Here is a 17,768-nt window from a genome sequence, read left to right on the forward strand (position 1 = left end):
ACAAATTACTTTCAGGCATAAAAATCAAAGCAGGAACAATCAACTTAATGAAAGACAGGCGGACCAGGTTATAAACTTTGTAAAACTGACAACACATGTAAAATAACTTTTTTGGGGGAGGGGGGAATAGTAAAGGATAATTATATTCAGCAAAGGACAGAATTACAAGCAGCACCAGTTTCATAGACTGTTTTCTTAGGCGTATTGGATATGAATATGTAACATTCTGTTACGGACCAGTGGGAAAGAACAGAATTGAAAGCTGCAGAGTCAGTGCTTCTCAAACTCTAATGAGCAACGGAGTCACCTGGGGATCACGTGACAATGCAGCGTCTGACCTGGCAGGTGTGGGATGGGGCGTTCAAAGCAGCAGAAGATGCTGATACAGCTGCAGCGGGTCTGCGGACCACACGTGAGAACCAAGAGTCTACTGAACTGTGGCTACGATGGGATTCGTCTGGTGCAGAGTGTGGAGAGTCTAGTGTATTAAGTGTGTTATAATTACAAACGTACCTGCCTGAATGCCTGTCCCATTATAGTCTGTCCAACCCTGGTTTGATTAAAATGTGAAACTTTACAGTGAAGAATAATTCATTGCATTCACTATTAATTCATTAATGAAATGTTTAATAATACTACGTTCAAAGCAACGTATGGATTTACAAACTAAAGGGCTAGAAAGGCAGAGTCAAAAAGGTACTAAACTCCTTAGCACAGATGCTATCTCCTTCCAAATTCTTTGCCTTTCCCTTCAGTTTCAGACATGGATAATTATTCATTACAGATTTTGTATAAGGATACAGGCCCTCCCATAATGGCCTGGCATATAAAACTTTACAAATTCTCATCTTGATTCTGCCTTAACTCAATTTTTCAATAATCACATAAGTAGCCCCAACCCACAATATCTACTTCCAATGTGTGGAAGAATTTTTTTAAGGCTCATTGTTTTCCAGTAACCAGTGAAATTAGGAACAAGCACACTTTGTCAAAATTCAGAATGTACATTTTATAATCACTATGAATATAAAAATATATGAATCAGATTTACTGAAAGCCTTAGACAAGCAGACAATCAGAAGAGTGAATGCAATTTTACACAAAATGTGTGATCCTTGGAATGACTGTAAAGCCTGGAAAAATCCATATTCATATTTATTTCCACAACATTCCTATGTGATAGAAAGAGCCAGGTGCATTTTTCCACTCGAAAATAATAAAACTGGGGTACAATGGAGCCAAGTGACGTGCCTAAGGCTCCCGCCTAAAAGCTTCCTCTGAGGTAACCAAAAGGGGCAATTTACAAAGGCAAGGCTAAACTTTTGCCATTAATTAATACCATAATCATTGACGTTTTGTAACCTTTGACATGAGATAGAAGTGCGTGTGTGTTGGTAAGGGCAGTACTGAGTAAGGCAGGGTGCTGGTCTGGGACCTAGAACATTCTCTCCACTCACCGACCCTTGGATATGGCATTCAGCATCTTTGAGCCTCAGTTCCCAGGACTATAAAGTGACAGAGGATAAGCCCAGGGGAGGGGGCAGGCTGAACTAGGTCTCTCCCTCAGACCTCCTATGACTCTAAAAAATGTATTTCCTCGAAGATATGGCTCTAGGAAGTGCGGGGCAGCACAGGCCTCAGAAGGTGATTTGATGTTTTCCACAAGAAGTCCAGTCAGAAGAGAGTCCAACCACCATCTGAGCAGGGGCATGATGATGGCTTAGGACATCTGGGCCAGGATTAAAGAGAGATGGCAATAGTTCTTAGAGCAGCGTGGAAATAACACGTCAGAGGTTCCAGATGTACTTGGACAATTTCAGCAAGAACCAGAGGACGAGCTAAGGGAAGGAGGTCACGGACACACATGGAATGTAGTCAGAACAGTCTGCTATCTAGAAATTGAATATTGAAATTCCTCAGTGTCCCTTGTTGTGTCACAAAGGAAGAGTGAACCATAGCCTCATACAGGATGCCTGGGCAAGTCTGGGAGGCCAGGAGGAGAAAGGCCTGAGAGAAACAGAGCTGGGGAGTGACCTCCAGAAGCCCCAAAGGGTCCCCTTATGTGTAAATAAACGTCATAATCAAAGAGCATGACAGGTGGAGGCAACCCTGGAGATTATTCCAAACCACCCAATTTACAGATGAGAAAACAGAGGCCCAGAGGGCAGAAACCACTTGCTTTGAGACCTGAGTGGGACGGCGTCCGTGGAAGGCCTTGCAGAGGCCTCCACCCCCTGACTGGTCTTCTGAAATATCCTAATAGAGCTACCCAAGTCTAGAAGCCATCAGAAGAGCAAACATTCTAAGCCCACGACATACACACTCATCAGAGGGTTCTGAACATCAAAACTATCTCTCTGTGTTACATTTAGTTTATTCATACTCTTATTTAGTTTATTCATATTCTCTCAGGTTCATATTGTCATAAGCAGAGGTCTGATGACCTTTCAAGTTCCAAATAGCACTGATATTGAAGCCAGAAGACAGTATAAGCATCACACACAGGTGCTCTACGTCAAGACTGTGTGACTTTGGGCAAGTTATTTAAGCTCTTTGTGCCTCAGCTTCCGTACTAGTAGAAAGGTAATAATGATGAGAATCATCATCATTAAAAGTTTGCCTGGGGGTTAAATTAGATAAGACAGAGTTTTGATAATAGTGCCTGGAACAGTAGCACTCCTTAATGGTAGCTATTATTATAAATAGCAAATTTCAACCTGGAAGACAGTTAGAGGTGCAGATCAACATTAGCCAATTACTCTGTAAGTTGGTGAGTCAAAAATGAAGGACTTACGGAATGGGTTCTTCCTGTTGGCTCCTTTTTTTTTTTTTTTTTTTGGCTGCACAGCGTGGCATGCGGGATCTTAGTTCCCCGACAAGGGAACGAACCCGTGCCCCCTGCAGTGGAAGTGCAGAGTCTTAACCACTGGACCTCCAGGGAAGTCCCTTCAGTTGGTTCTTGTTCCACCCTGGCCAAGCCTCTGGTTTGTACCCAGTGAAAATCAAGAACCACATTCTCGCCACTCTCATACTCTCCATTTCACGGCTTACTTTCTACAGCCCTCAATAAGAACCACTTGTAGTTTGAAAAAGAATTTAAAACATTTTACACAAGGAAGTTTCAAGTCAAAAATTCCTACCCCACTAGGTCTCCCTTCTATCCGTGGCCCCTGCTCAGCTCCCAGCATCCTCTCCAGCCAAAGGGCAGGAGGGATGGCAGAGGAGTGGGCCAGTTCTCTAAAGGATGGAGAAAGCATGGGGGAGGTAGCCCGAAGAGCTGGGGTGACCCCTTCCCGAGGAGGAGGAGGAGGGGAGGAAAGCAGGCTGGCTGAAGATGCCAACAGACTTGAAGGTACAGGGGAGGGAACGTCAGGGAGCCTGACGACCGGGCCTCGGGTGACCTTGAGGTGGCAGCAAGGGCAAGGAGGGTGAGCAGGGGCGGGCTGTGGGAGGGCTTGAGGGGAGAGAAGGTTTGGAAAAGCAACCTTGGGATGCCGGTCTGGAAAGTCATTTGTGTAACGTGCTGGGCTACCACAAAATCCACAATCCCGTTCAACGCAGAGCTTTAAAAGGCTTAATTCAACATTGAAAATACAGACGTAACAGAAATCTGACATACCGTCTGCCCACAACAGTCACTCCTTTACTACCTTTCTCTCCTTTTCAGGTTTTTGGGTCTCAGCACGTATGGCAGAAAGAGAAGCAGTGAGAAGTTGAGGGCAGTCAGACCCCCCACTCCTTACTCTGTTAGCTGATTATCTGCAAGGAAAGACAGTTGGACTTAATGGTCTCTAGGTTTCCTTCTTGCTCTACTAATTAGGAGCCATTAATGTGTTACCGCTTTCAGTTTGTGGAGACTTAGCAAATGGACGGTGATTTGCTTTTAGTTTGGGGGGATCTAACGATAAATGTACGCAAGCCGCAACAAACTTGCTTTTATTCATTGGCTACCCTTTTCTTCTATACGTTTGATAGTTGTATATTATAAACTATGTAATTCCTTAAATTCACTTGTTCTAAGTGGAAATACTATTAACATAAGCCCCTACATCAAGAAAAAGGCAGCCAAAATCAATGGTGGAGGGGGAAAGAGTTCTCATATTGAATATAAACTAATCTTAAACTCCAAACATTCTTCTTCCCTAATGGCTTTACTGAGATACAACTCACACACCAGACAATTCACCTATTTAAAGCACACAAATCATTGGTTTTTAGTATGGCTACAAAATTAAACAACCATTACCCCAATGAATTTTAGAACATTTTCATCAACCTCAAAAAGAAACCCCATGCCCATAAGCAGTCCCTCCCATTCTCCCTCCACCCCCCGCCTAGGAAACCTCTCATCCGCTTTCTGTCCTAGAGATCTGCCTGTCTGGACGTTTCCTACTGCACAGTCGTCCAGCACGCAGGCGGCTGTGGTGGGTGCAAACGTTCTTCCTCCGAGTCCCCGGAGCACGGGCGTCACCCCGAGGGGCCCAGCTGTAGACCCTGGGCCGTGTCTGGGCGAGCGAGGCGACATCGCGGTGCCCCCGACTCAGTCCAGCGCGGCGGGTGCGTGCCACCCAGCCCGGCTGCTCCCGAGGACGCTGCCAGGCTTCCTGGAGAGCCGGGGTACCGTAAACCGCTGGGCCAAAGCGCAAGTTCTAGGGCCAAGCTAGTGGGTGCAGGGCACGTAAGACCAGGGTAGTTTAGTCCATTTTGCCGGACGGTCTTGCCTCTGGATAAGTAAGCTCAGTGTCCACCACTCCTGTTTTCCACAGCCGAGTGCATCACAGATCTACAGAGACAGGCTGGGACCCGGGACCCTCCGCTGCACTGCTTGCCCCTGGACGAGCCTCTCCTCCAGCAACCGATGCAAGGAAACCGTAAGGGACTAAAAACAACTGCATGCAGTCGGGGCAGACTGTGAACAAGATACAAAAAGACCAAAAACCCAACTGCCACTTCTGAGGTGTCGGGAGAAAAGCAGGGTCCTGCACACGATCCCTGCACCCAGTACCACTGTGGGGGTGAGGGGGGGGGTGACCACCCTAAGCCCCCCCTCCATCCCGCCCCCACCCTCACCCCGTTTAAAGGACCGGCTTGCCCACTCAGTGAGCGAGCATGGGCACCTGTTACGTGCTTTCGCTCCCTAGTGCTGCGCTACGAGTCCCAGTAAAGCCTTGCCTGAATTTCTCGTCTGGCCTCTTATCAATTTCTGCTGATTAAGGAGTCCAAGAACCCTGGTGGGTAGCATTACAACACCCCATCTCAAACCTCAAGAGCTGTGTTTGAATCTCTAGTGCTATGTCAGCCCTCAATGAGAAATAAAGGAAGATAATGAGAGATGAAACTCACTCTTGAATGGCCTTCCTACATTTATAATTGGAAATTTATTCTCCTTTCCCCAAAGAAAGGGATTAATGGTGCTCGCCTTCCTCCCCAAGCCTCTAAAAGTCTGCATTGAAGATGTTTATTTCCACAGTGGGAGGTCCAGGATTACTGGGGCCTCTAGGGGGGTGGAGGAAATGTCAATTTAATTAGCTCATCTTTGCCACCAACCTTTCTATACTTCTCATAAAAATGCCATGATTTATCAACATCAACCATTACGGTCCCCTATCCATTTTTTAAATACCCAAGCATTTTGAACATTTAATACCCTTGAACTACTCATATAGTCTTACAAACATTTTGTTTTTTTTTTTCCATTTTGATATGAGTTTGTATTTCTGCTAAAAATAATGTATGGAAGTTTTCCCATTTAGTCAACAGGAAGGCCACGTACAATCAATTCTGCCATGCTCAAATGTGTAAAAGCCAGCACCTTACAAAGGAGACATGGCAGTATCATGTACAGGAACCTGAGTGACAGTCACCTATTGGCCATGACTTAATAACAGATTCAGAAATGTGACAGCTGGGAGGGCCTCAGAGAGCATGGAGTCCTTCTCCCTCATTTCACAGATGAGAAAATTGAGACCTACCAGGGCTAAGCGACCAGATTAAGTCACAGTATCCGTCACTGAAGATCCAAGACGCAAACCAGCTTCCCACCTCGCAGGAAAATGTTCTTTCTCCCAACTCGGGCTACCTGTTTCATGGACCTGACACCTGCCCTGCTGACAACTCAGGATTACGATTACACGCCTCAAATCACATGGCCCCGGAGCCGGGAGCCAGAGCCTGGACGAGGCTGCTTTCTGGGTTTGCGTTTGACGGACCTGAGCGAGCAGATGGTCCTCTGACCTCATCAGGGAGGGAAAGACCAACGTGCTAACATCATCATCAAGGATTTATTAAAAGCCCACTGTGTTTAAAGCCCTGTGTTATGCTCTTGGGGAATTTCAAAGAAAGTCTGAGCTGTGATCCCAGGCATGGAATGGCTTTCATTGCAGAGGGGGGCAGAACACAGTGCAATTGAACACTTATTAATAATGGAACAACTTACCAGAAAAGAAGGAAACAGAAATGAACGGTAATGACCAGCAGAGAAAGAAGAAAAGTTGCAGGAACGTCACTGAGCGCCGTGAGATCGCCTTTACAAAGCTCAGGTTGGTACTTGACTCAGATTAAAATACCAGAGGCCTGTGTCCCAGGCTCCTGATAAGCAAACGGGCAGCACCTGACCTCACAGGAGCTCCCTGGCAGGGATGATTGTCAGTGCTCGGCTGAAAATGACAAGACTTAACCCAACGTGGGTTCAGGAATGGAAAACGAAGGCAAACAGCAAGCCTGAGTTGTCAGGTGGGGTCAGTTTGTGGTGGGGCAGTAATTGGTTCAACACTTGAGAAACAGCAGAAAAAGCACATGAAAAAAATCTGAGGGTGCTGATGGGCTGGGAGGGAGTTTTCCCAAAAGTCTGGCAAGAGAGTTGTCCAATCTGAGGGGTGCCCTTCGGTTTCCAGCCCAGGCAGAGTTTCCGTCTGCTATTCATCGTGAGGTTCCCAGTAGCTAAGCTGAAAGGCCAACACGTGTGAGGAGAAACTGTGAAAGAGCAGGCAGGGCAAACCCAAGAGACGACAGACAGTTACACAGGAATAAAAGAGCTTATCTGGCTCGAGTCAGCAAATTTGACAGTACAAGAACCTCTGTGCCCATCACTCCCAGATCTGGGCCTCTGCTCCCGACCCCAATCATGGTATGGCCAACTACACGCTGACCAGCCTCACACAGGCACCTCAAGGTCACCTCCACACTCACAGGCTAAAAGCTCAACTTCCTTTCTCCCCTCTCCCATCCCCACACTTCCCTTCCCTGGTGACTGGCACCTCCACTCTCCCGCTCTCTCAGGGCCCGACACCTCGGCTCCTGTCCTTTGCTCCTACGTTTTCCCCTCTCCCCGTCCCGTAAAGCTGCTCTCAGCTCAACCCTGTCAGTGCCAACTGCCCTGGTTCATGCCTCTTCTTCACTCGTTGGGATATTTCGTAGCCTCCTAATTTCTTTACCTCCCTTTTAGGCATTCTACGCATAACCGCCTCCATTTGCTTTTATAAAATCCAGGTGTCATCACATCACTCCCCTGTGCAAAATCCACAGGGCTGCTCTTGGGCTGAAGAGTCCGGCTGAGGTTTTCCACCCAGTTCCCACTTTCTCCACGTTCCCTTCTTTAGCTCCCCGCAGCCCGCCACCATCTGGTTCTGGCCTCCACGCTTTGGTGCAGAAGGCCCACTTCTCCGGGGATTCTCCCCTCAGCCGTCCCTCCCTTTCTTCCACAAATATTTCTTAAGTGCCTGCCCAGAGCAGGCTGGTGCTAACCTCTGGGCCTGCAGCCCCGGTAAACAAGCTAGACCCAGCTCCTGCCCTTAGACAGTTTCCATTATATTTGGGAAATCTACATTTGCGAACACCATGATAGACTTTAGAGATACTGGCAGAAATTTTTTCCCAAAGTTTAGTATACTCTAAAGGTCTTTAACACTGGAGAATTTTATTTTTAAACTTGAAACAAGAACATCAAAAGTTTAAAACGTTAGCTTTTAAAATTATTTTAAAATTAGAATCCTCTGTTACCAATACAAAGAAGAAAATGCATCAGATGTGAATAACAAGGGATTCTAATTCAGGAGATGCGGCAGGGGAAAAGCAAACCTAATATTTTCCTCCACAAAGAACCAGAGGGCTGAGTTTCTATTATATGGTGTATTTAGCTTTAACTGCATCATCGCCATCCTGTATAACTTTTTTGGTTTCTGGTGGGCAATCCTTCCTGCAGCTCAGAAACTTCAACCGAAACCTCTAGTTGACTTCCCAGGCCTGTCATAAGAGGTTCTGATACTATGAGAGACTGGAAAGAGAGATGCGTTTTTCTTGAAGAACATTAAAAATCAAGATGCCTGGGTTTCTGTAAATCTCATTAGCATCTAATACAGAATCTGTCATGTAATAGTTAAAAAAAAATTCCTTCATCCTTTCTTCTCTTCTGCATTCCCTATAATGTCTACCACAGAGCCTTACACACAGTAGGTGCAAATAAACACACACTGGGTTGATAATCGTGCATGAAATCATCCACCTATGGGGAGCGGAGCTTAAAGTGGCAGAGGAGATGGAAGAACAGAACTGTAGCAACGGTAACAGCCAGGCCTCTGGGGGAGCATTCATCTTGAAAGACATCTTAAAAAACGGTCATGGGGAGTCACATTGTCCCAACAATGATCAATGTAATATGCACAGTTCACCTCTGTGCATATTACAAACCAGTGAAGTGACTTTAAGAAGCACTAACAAGTTGGAGAAGATTTTGAATCTGAAAGCACTGAGCATACACGCATACACATACGCACACAGGTTTACACATGCATGTTCACTGACACTGCTGTTAATAATGAGTATTCTAGAACTGTTGCTTGAATTTATCTTTAACAGCAAGAAAAAGAAGTTGTTTTTAAAAGACATTTTCAAGAAATCAAAACCAGAGGAAAGATACAAATGTTTATGGAGACAGCAGGGATGTTTCTCAGTTCCTTTCAAGAAGTTTAAGTTGGCTGACGGAGGTCAATTAAGTTGGCTAATTGCTATGTTCTACTTTGATCAGATGGATCGATACTGACTTTTTTCAGGTGCAGCAAAACGGCATTCACACACACGCAAGGCAGGTGGCGAACATTTATCCATCTGATATAGCATGAAGGTTTGAAGACTAAATGAACCGCCCGGTGGAGGCTCCTTTTCGCCACAGAGATTTCAAAGTCATTTGTCCAATAAGCAAGCGCTTCAGAAAATTAAACAGAGCAACGCAAGGGGAACAGTGAGGGGCCTGGGCCCCTTCAGCAATCCAGCGCCTCCAAAGATGACGAGACGCCGGGTCATTGATCCCACTTTTCAAATCAGATTGAGAAACAGAGTTCAGTTTGGCACTAGGTGTCAACTGATACCTGTTACCTGTTCTGGCCACGGTGAATGAAGTGTCCGGGCAGTGGCGAGCCGAACAGCCGAGACCACAGCCCCGCCGGCCCCCGCAAGCGCACAGCACTCCGCCTCCCTGGCTTGCGCTGCGCAGGCGCCCAGACGCACCAAGCCAGAGCCACTGTTGGCACAACTTCCTCCGTTTTCCAAACCAAGTAGCCAACAAGGTGGGTTAAGCCCCATGTGTACGATGTTACCTTCAGTTTAAACTCAGGGGCCCTGCCCCAGCTGAAAAATTTTTAAGAGGTACAGACATTGGGAAAGGAACATAGAAATGGGGAGGGAAGCCAGTACAGTCGGTCCTCCGTATCCGCAGATTCCGTATCCGCAGATTCCGTATCCGCCGATTCCAACTGCAATTCGATCTGCAGTTGGTGGAATCTGTGGATGCAGAGGGACTGTGTATGTCTGGTTTACTAAAGTTACTGTAAACACCCACTTTATTTTTAAATAGAAATACAGTTGCCAAAGAGAAAGCAGCAATCTAAATGCCAAAAGCACCAGGCATGGCTGAGGGAAGGAGTGGTGTTCAAATGATTAATTACACTCACACCGGTTCTCCCTTGCACTGATCTCTCACGCTAAGAGCTTAACTTGCCGATTAGTTCCATGTGAATCATCCTCCACTCGCCTAATTGGCCTTCAAAGTTTGTATCAGCAATTTGCACTTACTTAAATATCAACTTACATGGTTTTGTTTTTAGGGGGAAAAAAGAGAGGGAAACCCGGTTCGTGTCTTAGTATTTCAGCAACTAAGGATCTAATGGATCCATTTTGGATCTCATTTAAGAGGGCTGGTTCTCAGAAGAAATATAAGGACTTCACTGTGGTAATGACTTGAGGAATTTAACAAGATCCTGTAGCACAGGGCCTGAAAGTCAGTTTCTGTGAAACGCCAGTGTAGCTACTTTATTTTTAAAAATTAAAAAAAAAAAAAAAGGAGGGGCACAAAGGAAGGAACACACTTGAATGTAGCAGCAGAGTCAGAGGAGATTTTCTTAGGATGTCAAAGTTATCAGCTGTTCATTCTTTTCAAAGCACACTATTTTCACACGGCCTCTTGAAACGTAACAGTTCTTACATAATGTAGAATTATTCCTTTTTATTTTATACAAGGCTGTTTTACTATTCCAGAATTTCTTCTTTACAGGTGACTTGGCTTTTGCAGCAGTAAATTCAAGTCCAAGTGTGATCGAAGTTCTTTCTCTCTTACACATGAAGCCCACACCTGAATGCTGGCGTCATCGCAGTTTTTAAAAGCAAACCGAGGGCTCACATCCTCCCCGCCCGCTTCCCCTCAGCCCTCCCCGGGGCGCACCCGAGCCTCTGCTCAGAGCCTGGACCTCCGTGGAAACCTCGGCCACGTCCACAGAGGAGGGAACGTCACCGGCAGCCTGGCCAGCATTGCTTTTTCAAAACGTGGCAGCTTCAAGGCTTCTCATGCCTGAGTGAGCCTGTGAGAGATTCTTGGAAACTTTCAACAATGGGGCAGGGCAGGGAGGCCCACAGATGTGTAAGAAAGCATGCTAGCTAAGCTTGATTTGCCTTAGGGGCCTGTTCTTTAAGGGAAAGTACACGGTGAGCTGTGCCAGTATTCACCTTGTAAGGTCACCCAGGGCGGCAACAGGACACGTAATGCAGGAGAAGTTAGGATTTCTGGTTTGGGGCAAACGAGAGAAAGTGTTTACCAGATTTAAAATAAGTCAGTACTCTTACAGTAAAATGAACGGCCTGCCGTAAGAGACCAGAAAGCAGTCCTTGTATCTCCTGACTTAGATTTCTGCTTTTAAAAAAAATCCTTGGCTTTTATGAATCTGGCCAGCTCTGTGAAAATCAGGTACCTGACGCCTGGTCCGTTCTCAGGAGAAATGACCAGGGATCAGCAGATCTGACGGCGATTTTAAAAGTCGAAACTGAGAACTGGGCAAACGTGGGGAGAAAAGCAACGGCGCACACCTTTACACGGCGGGTCGCAAGAGCAGGAGACGGCGCTGCACAGAAGCGTCCCGGGCCCGGCGGGCTCCTGATGGTGACGGCGGTGCTGCAGCCCCCAGAGCGCGGGGCACGGCAGGGCTCTAAGGGGGCCTCTGACATTTACCGCGGCGAGGGCCAGGGTGGGCCAATTCGAAAAGCGGCAAATCAGCAAGGACGGGAACAAATTTCTAAGATTCCTAAGTGGCCTCTACAAATAAAGGAAATGCGAATTCAACACACAGACACAACCCTAGGGGCTGCCAACCCGTTTGAGGGCAGAAAATCAAAAGGAGGCTCTGCGGCGGGCAGAATCCTTTCATCTGTAAGTGAGAATATTATATAAAACTCACAGGCTTGCTTCCTTCCCAAAGAATAATTTCTTCTGCGGACTACTGAAATCATATTGTATAGTGGTCCCTGACTGAAAGAACCCTTTATTTCAGAAAGAACACTGAAAAATTCTCATACAAAATGAAAATTACTATTATCTAATTACTTGTCATGACAAAAACGTGAATCCTATTTTACAGAGCAAAAGGCACGATGAAACCCATGTGAAACGAATGTTATTACGAAAGCAACTCACCTGGAAATCCTGATCATCGATTCCAAACCTCTCCCGCAGGTTACGGAAAACCATCGGGCAGTATTCCTTAAACTTGAAGTGGCTCGGCATGTTTTCTCTGAAACAGGTTGTGGAATAAAGTTCAGACGTACGAAGAGTGAACCAGACTTGAATCTGCCACCATCATGCTCTCCTGCAGCCAAAGAAGCGCTTGGGGCTCCCGACCTGACCCACAGAAGGCACACGTGGGTTTCATGGGGCCAACCAGAACCCACAGTAGGATCCGGGGGACAGAAGGGACAGACACGCAGGGGAAACGGTGAAGGAAAAGCAAAGAGCTTGGCGAGTCAGGGAAGGGCAGCACAGAGAGCCACTAACAGTGCTCCCACACTGGTCCTGGGTTGCCTGCTGATTAAAGCTTACAAAACAAGACTGCTCTCACTCCTGGATCGACCTGTTTTATATTTTATATAAATACCACATTCTATATTCACATAGAAAAGATCCCCTCAAAAGGTCAACCTTTAAAGGGCATTATGAGAATAATTAACACATCAGCTTCACATTAGAACAATGGCCCCATTAAGGAATTTCACAATTGATCTTCACGTGGGAGGGATTTCTCTGGGGCTCATCCCACTCATTCAGAATTGCTTCCCCCTTTGTGTTCACACACACGCAAACACACACCCCCTGCCCCCACTGTGGTACTCCACACACTAAGTGATGGTAATTTGTATATGTGTCCATTTTCAACCACCCGCCTGACTGTGAACCCCCGAGGGCAGGACTGTTTCTTATACATCCGTGTATGTCTGGCTCTCAATGGACTGCCTGACACAGAAGGTGGTCCATAATGATGTCTAAAATGATATTCAAAAGAGGGAGAAATAGTCTTAATGCCCAACATGGCATCCAATTATGTTTTATAAAAATGCACCTTCATTCTTTATTGTTTTAGGAAGTAGTCATTTCTGTTCATAAAGGAATCATCAGGAGAGTTTTGTGTAAGAGAGCTGAGGTCCATAGCTGCCAAAAAAAAAAAAAGAATCCAAGCAATTTACAGCTTCAAACACTTAAATAGTAATGAGAATATCACTTTTAACATATAAGATATTCATAGAGAACAATATGCCATATGCAAAAAGATATTACCCAAGAGGGCCTGCTGTTGCTTTTCTGAAAATGACAGATGGTTATGTTTATCACAGGATAAACTTTATCAGCAAAACTTTACTCCCACCCATTGAAAAATAATGTGATTATAGAAATTCACAAAAATTCAAATTCAAATTCATACTCCTGGCAGCCACGTCAGTTCTACAAAAGGTCGTGCTTGTACTTACTTGTTAAAAAGGTGATTGTCCACCTTTATCTTTGAATAGGCCTTGAAGTCATCTGGCATCAACATAACAGGGATTTGAACATGGCTCAGTTCATTTATCTAGAAAAATATAAAATAAATGGCACAGGTTGTAAGTATCTAGGTGGGAAGTGCTTGACTTAAACATGTAATTTACCAAGAAAACCTCGTGGATGCTTGCACTTCCTGGCCCACCTTCCTCCCTGTTCCGGTCCCAAATCATCTCTTCTGCCGCTTTCCCCACTCTTTTCATCAGCCGTCACCACTGCCCCCCAGCACACATCGGCTGCAACTCCCCGGCTCAGCCCTGTCTGCCGCTGGCCCCCGGGATGGCAGGGGCAAGGGAGGGGTTCTGGAGGGTGAACCCTCAGGGCCAGCAGTCCCTGCTTCTCCCCGTCCACCCTCCCACTGCCCCTCCAGAGCCTTGACCCAGAGCTCCTTGGATCCCATGTCCAGGTCAACTTCCTTCTGTAAAGAAAATATTCTCTGAGAAAGAGGGCTTTTTAATTTCTGATATAAATATTTGTTGAATTAATCAATAAGACTATTTCTTTACACTTTGGGGTACTAAAAAGGAACACTGCCATTCATGTGGTCTTTACCTTTCTTGTGGGAACTAATTTAAAAATAAGTATTGGGATAGGGCATGAATCTACCAGAAGAGGAACCTTCATGAAGGAAAGGAAGGAAGCATATGGCCCTGGGATTGGATGAGAGGGAGGTGGGTTGGCCAGGGGTCAAGACAAAGGCACATCTTTATGTGGTTACAGAGAACAAAAGGTTAAATCCATTTCGGTTTACATTCCAGTGAATGGCAGGGACAGGGACGGCTTTTGACACCTGACTTTGAAAAAGTTGAACCTTCTCTTGGTTAATTATTTTTGCATTTAGCGCCCAAGTGATAACTCCCTGGTTGCTAGTAATAAAAACCACTTTAAAGGTTTATACTTCCAGTAAATGTAAGATACTTGGAAGGGTTCTCAGTTACAAAAACAAACAAAATGAGTTTCTTGATAGAGCAGAGTTGTTAACCCACTGCTGGGTTCACAGAAAGTAGAAGGAAATTTTCAAGACCTTCCTTCCCCTAAAGTGAGTTTAATCGTCCATAGGGCATGTGGTGACCATCAGGTAAGTGTGAAAGGAGGGGCTTCTCTGAAGATAGATGCCAATTTCACACTTTGGGTCAAAGGATAACTGTGGAGCTCAACCCAAGACTTCAACATTAAACTAGGACCCCTGAAGGAAGTGAAAGTGGTCCCAAAACCCAGTGGAAGTAAATGTAAATGGGGCCTGGAAGAAAACACCCTTAACACAGACCTCCAGGATTCCCACAGATTAAGTTCAACCAAATATGAGTTCACAAAGACAACAAGAGTGGGAGTCAACAGAAACAAAAACTGATATTATTTTCAAGGCTTCAGCTGGTAGGACAATCAGATACAGAATAGAAAATAAAAACTATGAATAAAATGTATGAAGATAGTAAGAGATGGACTAGCAAAAATGAGTAAACTATGAGACTTTCAAAATGACCAATCAGACTTGAAAAAGAATCAAATAAACATTTTACAAAATGGAAACTATAACTGTTGACTTGAAAACAAAACAAAAAGCCTCTCACCTAGTATTTACACAGCAGATTGGATAACTGGTATACCAGACGGTAGATCTGAGAAAACTACCTAGAATACCACAGACAGAAAGAATGGAAACGTAATATATGAGAGAATGGTTTAAGACAGGGAGTGGAGTGGATTTAAATGGAATCTTAGAGGAAGAGAGTAATACAGAATATGGGGAAGAGATAATATTTGAAGATGTAATGGTTGAGAATTTTTCACGACTGTGAGAGTTCTAAATCTGTAGGTGCATAATACCTAATGTACACAGAAGAAATCCACACCTAGAGACACTGCAGCTAAACTAAAGGATACCAAAAACCAAGAGAAGAAAAGTGGCCAGAGAGAAAAGACAGAACACAACAAAGAAATGACTATCAGACTGACAGCTTACTTCCCAACAGCAAAACTGGAAGCCCACAGACTGTAGAATGATATCCTCAGAGTGGAAGATTACTGTCAACATAAAATTGTATACTGTGCTATAATAAGAAATATATTTTGATCATTGTCCAGGTTCCTGGCACAAATCTCCTAAAACCCTTGCAATTTCCTAAGTGACAGGAGTATCTTTTGTCGTTCACCAGAAGCCCTTTCGGGGCATACCTGAATTTATGCTAATGAGGTGACTTAGGTTTAGACCCCTAGATGGCCTCAGGATGGGGCTGGTCACCAGAAAGACCAAGTGATTGGATGGTTGGAACTTTCAGCCCTACCCACTGACCTCAGGGAAGGGGAAGGGAGATGCTGGAGATGAAGTTCTATGTAAACTTTTGAACAATAAGAGTTGGAGAGCTTCTGGGTTGGTGAACACATCCATATGCCAGGAGGGTGGTGCACCCCAGTTCCATGGGGACAGAAGCTCCTGCACTCGGGACCTATGTACCTCTGCATCGGTATCCTTTATAATATCTTTTATGATAAACCGGTAAACATATATAAATGTTTTTCAGAGTTCTGTGAGCTGCTTAGCAAAATAATGGAACTGGAGGAGGAGGCTGTGGGAACCTCTGGTTTACAGCCAGTTGGTGAGAAGCACAAGTAACAACCTGGACTTGTGAGTGGTAACTGAAGTCGAGGAAGGGGCAGTCTTGCAGGAGTGGGCTAATAACCTGTGGGGTCTGATTCGATCTCCAGGAAGACAGTGTCAGAACTGACTTACTGCTTCAGGATACTGGAAAAAAAACACATGTGGGACAAACCCATTAAAACTATCTTTCAATATACTGGAAGATTGGGATTGACATATACACACTACTATATATAAAATAGATAACTAATAAGGACCTACTGTATAGCACAGGGAACTCTACTCAGTACTCTGTAATGGCCTATATGGGAAAAGAATCTTAAAAAGAGTAGATGTATGTATATGTATACCAGATTCACTTTGCTGTACACCTGAAACTAACATAACACTGTAATTCAACTGTACTCCAATAAAAATTAAAAAAACAAACAAACTATGTTTCAAAAAAATGAGAGCAAAATAAAGGCTTTTAACTGAGAACTTATCTACAACACACCTCCCTAAAGGAACTTACAAGCTTTCGAAGCACATTATTTAGACTCTATTAAAGATATACCTCAGAAAGAAGGTAAACATTGTGGGTGGAAGGTCTGAGATAACAAAAAGAATTAGTAAGTAAATAAACTGGTAAATATGAGGACAAATATAAGTAAACATCGTCTATATAAAGTAATAATGCCTAATTTATGAGATTAAAAAGGACAGAAATACACACTGAATAGCAACAGGGTGTAAGCTGGAAAGTAGATGGCCACGGTTATAATGCTCATGTATTGTTCAGGAGGAGAGGTAAGATATTAATTGCAGACTTTAAGTATTATGCTACAATTTCAAGGGCAAACATTAAAAGAATAAGAAACACAGTAGATAACTTCCAAACTAGTAGAAGGGGAAAAACAGAATAAGAAAACAAAATTCAATTTTTAAAAAAAGGAACGTGGGGCTTCCCTAGTGGCGCAGTGGTTAAGAATCCGCCTGCAAGTGCAGGGGACACAGGTTCGAGCCCTGGTCCAGGAAGATCCCACATGCCGTGGAGCAACTAAGCCCGTGCGCCACAATTACTGAGCTTGTGCTCTAGAGCCCGCGAGCCACAACTACTGAACCCACGTGCCACAACTACTAAAGCCTGCGCACCTAGAGCCCGTGCTCCACAACAAGAGAAGCCGCTGCAGTGAGAAGCCCGCACACCGCAACAGAGAGTAGCCCCCGCTCGCCGCAACTAGAGAAAGTCTGCGCACAGCAACGAAGACCCAACACAGCCAAAAATAAATAATAAATAAATAAATAAATTTTAAAAAGAAAAAGAAAAAAAGAAAAATGAAATGCAAGCAAGAGAAAAAAAATTTGCACAACAAAAGTGGGACAAATAGAAAGTTAGTGATATAAATAAATCTGGATATATACATAATCACAATAGGCATAAATAGGCTAGCAGTTAAACATAAAGATTGTCATAATGAATTAAAAACTGTAAGCTATGTGCGTGAGACACACCTAAAACATAAGAACTCAAATACATCAAAAGCTAAGGGACAGAAAAAATATATTAAATAGTACTAAAAATTACTGAAAAGCTAGCCTACTTTTATTAGTATCAAATAAACTAATAACTTTAAGACAAAAGCATTACTAAGGATAAAGAAGGTCTGCGCACAATGATAAAAGGTTCAATTAGCCAGGAAGACAGGATTCATATTTTATAAGTACCTAATTAGCCTGAAAGTATAGAGCAAAAATTGTTAGGACCTCAGGGAAAATGGGCAATCCATCATTATAGAGGAACATTTGAATGTGCTTTTATTGACAGTTTAGACAGACACAAAA

The 17,768-nt window shown here is 44.4% G+C and overlaps 1 protein-coding gene across 2 annotated transcripts in view; it reads right to left on the bottom strand.

Annotated features, from left to right (window-relative positions):
• Positions 1–17,768, bottom strand: part of PIP4K2A (phosphatidylinositol-5-phosphate 4-kinase type 2 alpha) — a 175,444-nt gene that overhangs the window by 60,424 nt on the left and 97,252 nt on the right. For both annotated transcript variants that reach the window (XM_082385593.1, XM_082385594.1), the window contains exons 2-3: positions 13,279–13,376; positions 11,954–12,050 (exon numbers count right to left, since the gene is read on the bottom strand). In XM_082385593.1, the coding sequence (XP_082241719.1) occupies positions 11,954–12,050; positions 13,279–13,376 (195 nt within the window). The remainder of the gene's footprint in view (positions 1–11,953; positions 12,051–13,278; positions 13,377–17,768) is intronic.

This window comes from Balaenoptera borealis (assembly GCF_965194805.1).
Source record: "Balaenoptera borealis genome assembly, chromosome: 3".
Classification (NCBI taxonomy): Eukaryota; Metazoa; Chordata; class Mammalia; order Artiodactyla; family Balaenopteridae; genus Balaenoptera; species Balaenoptera borealis.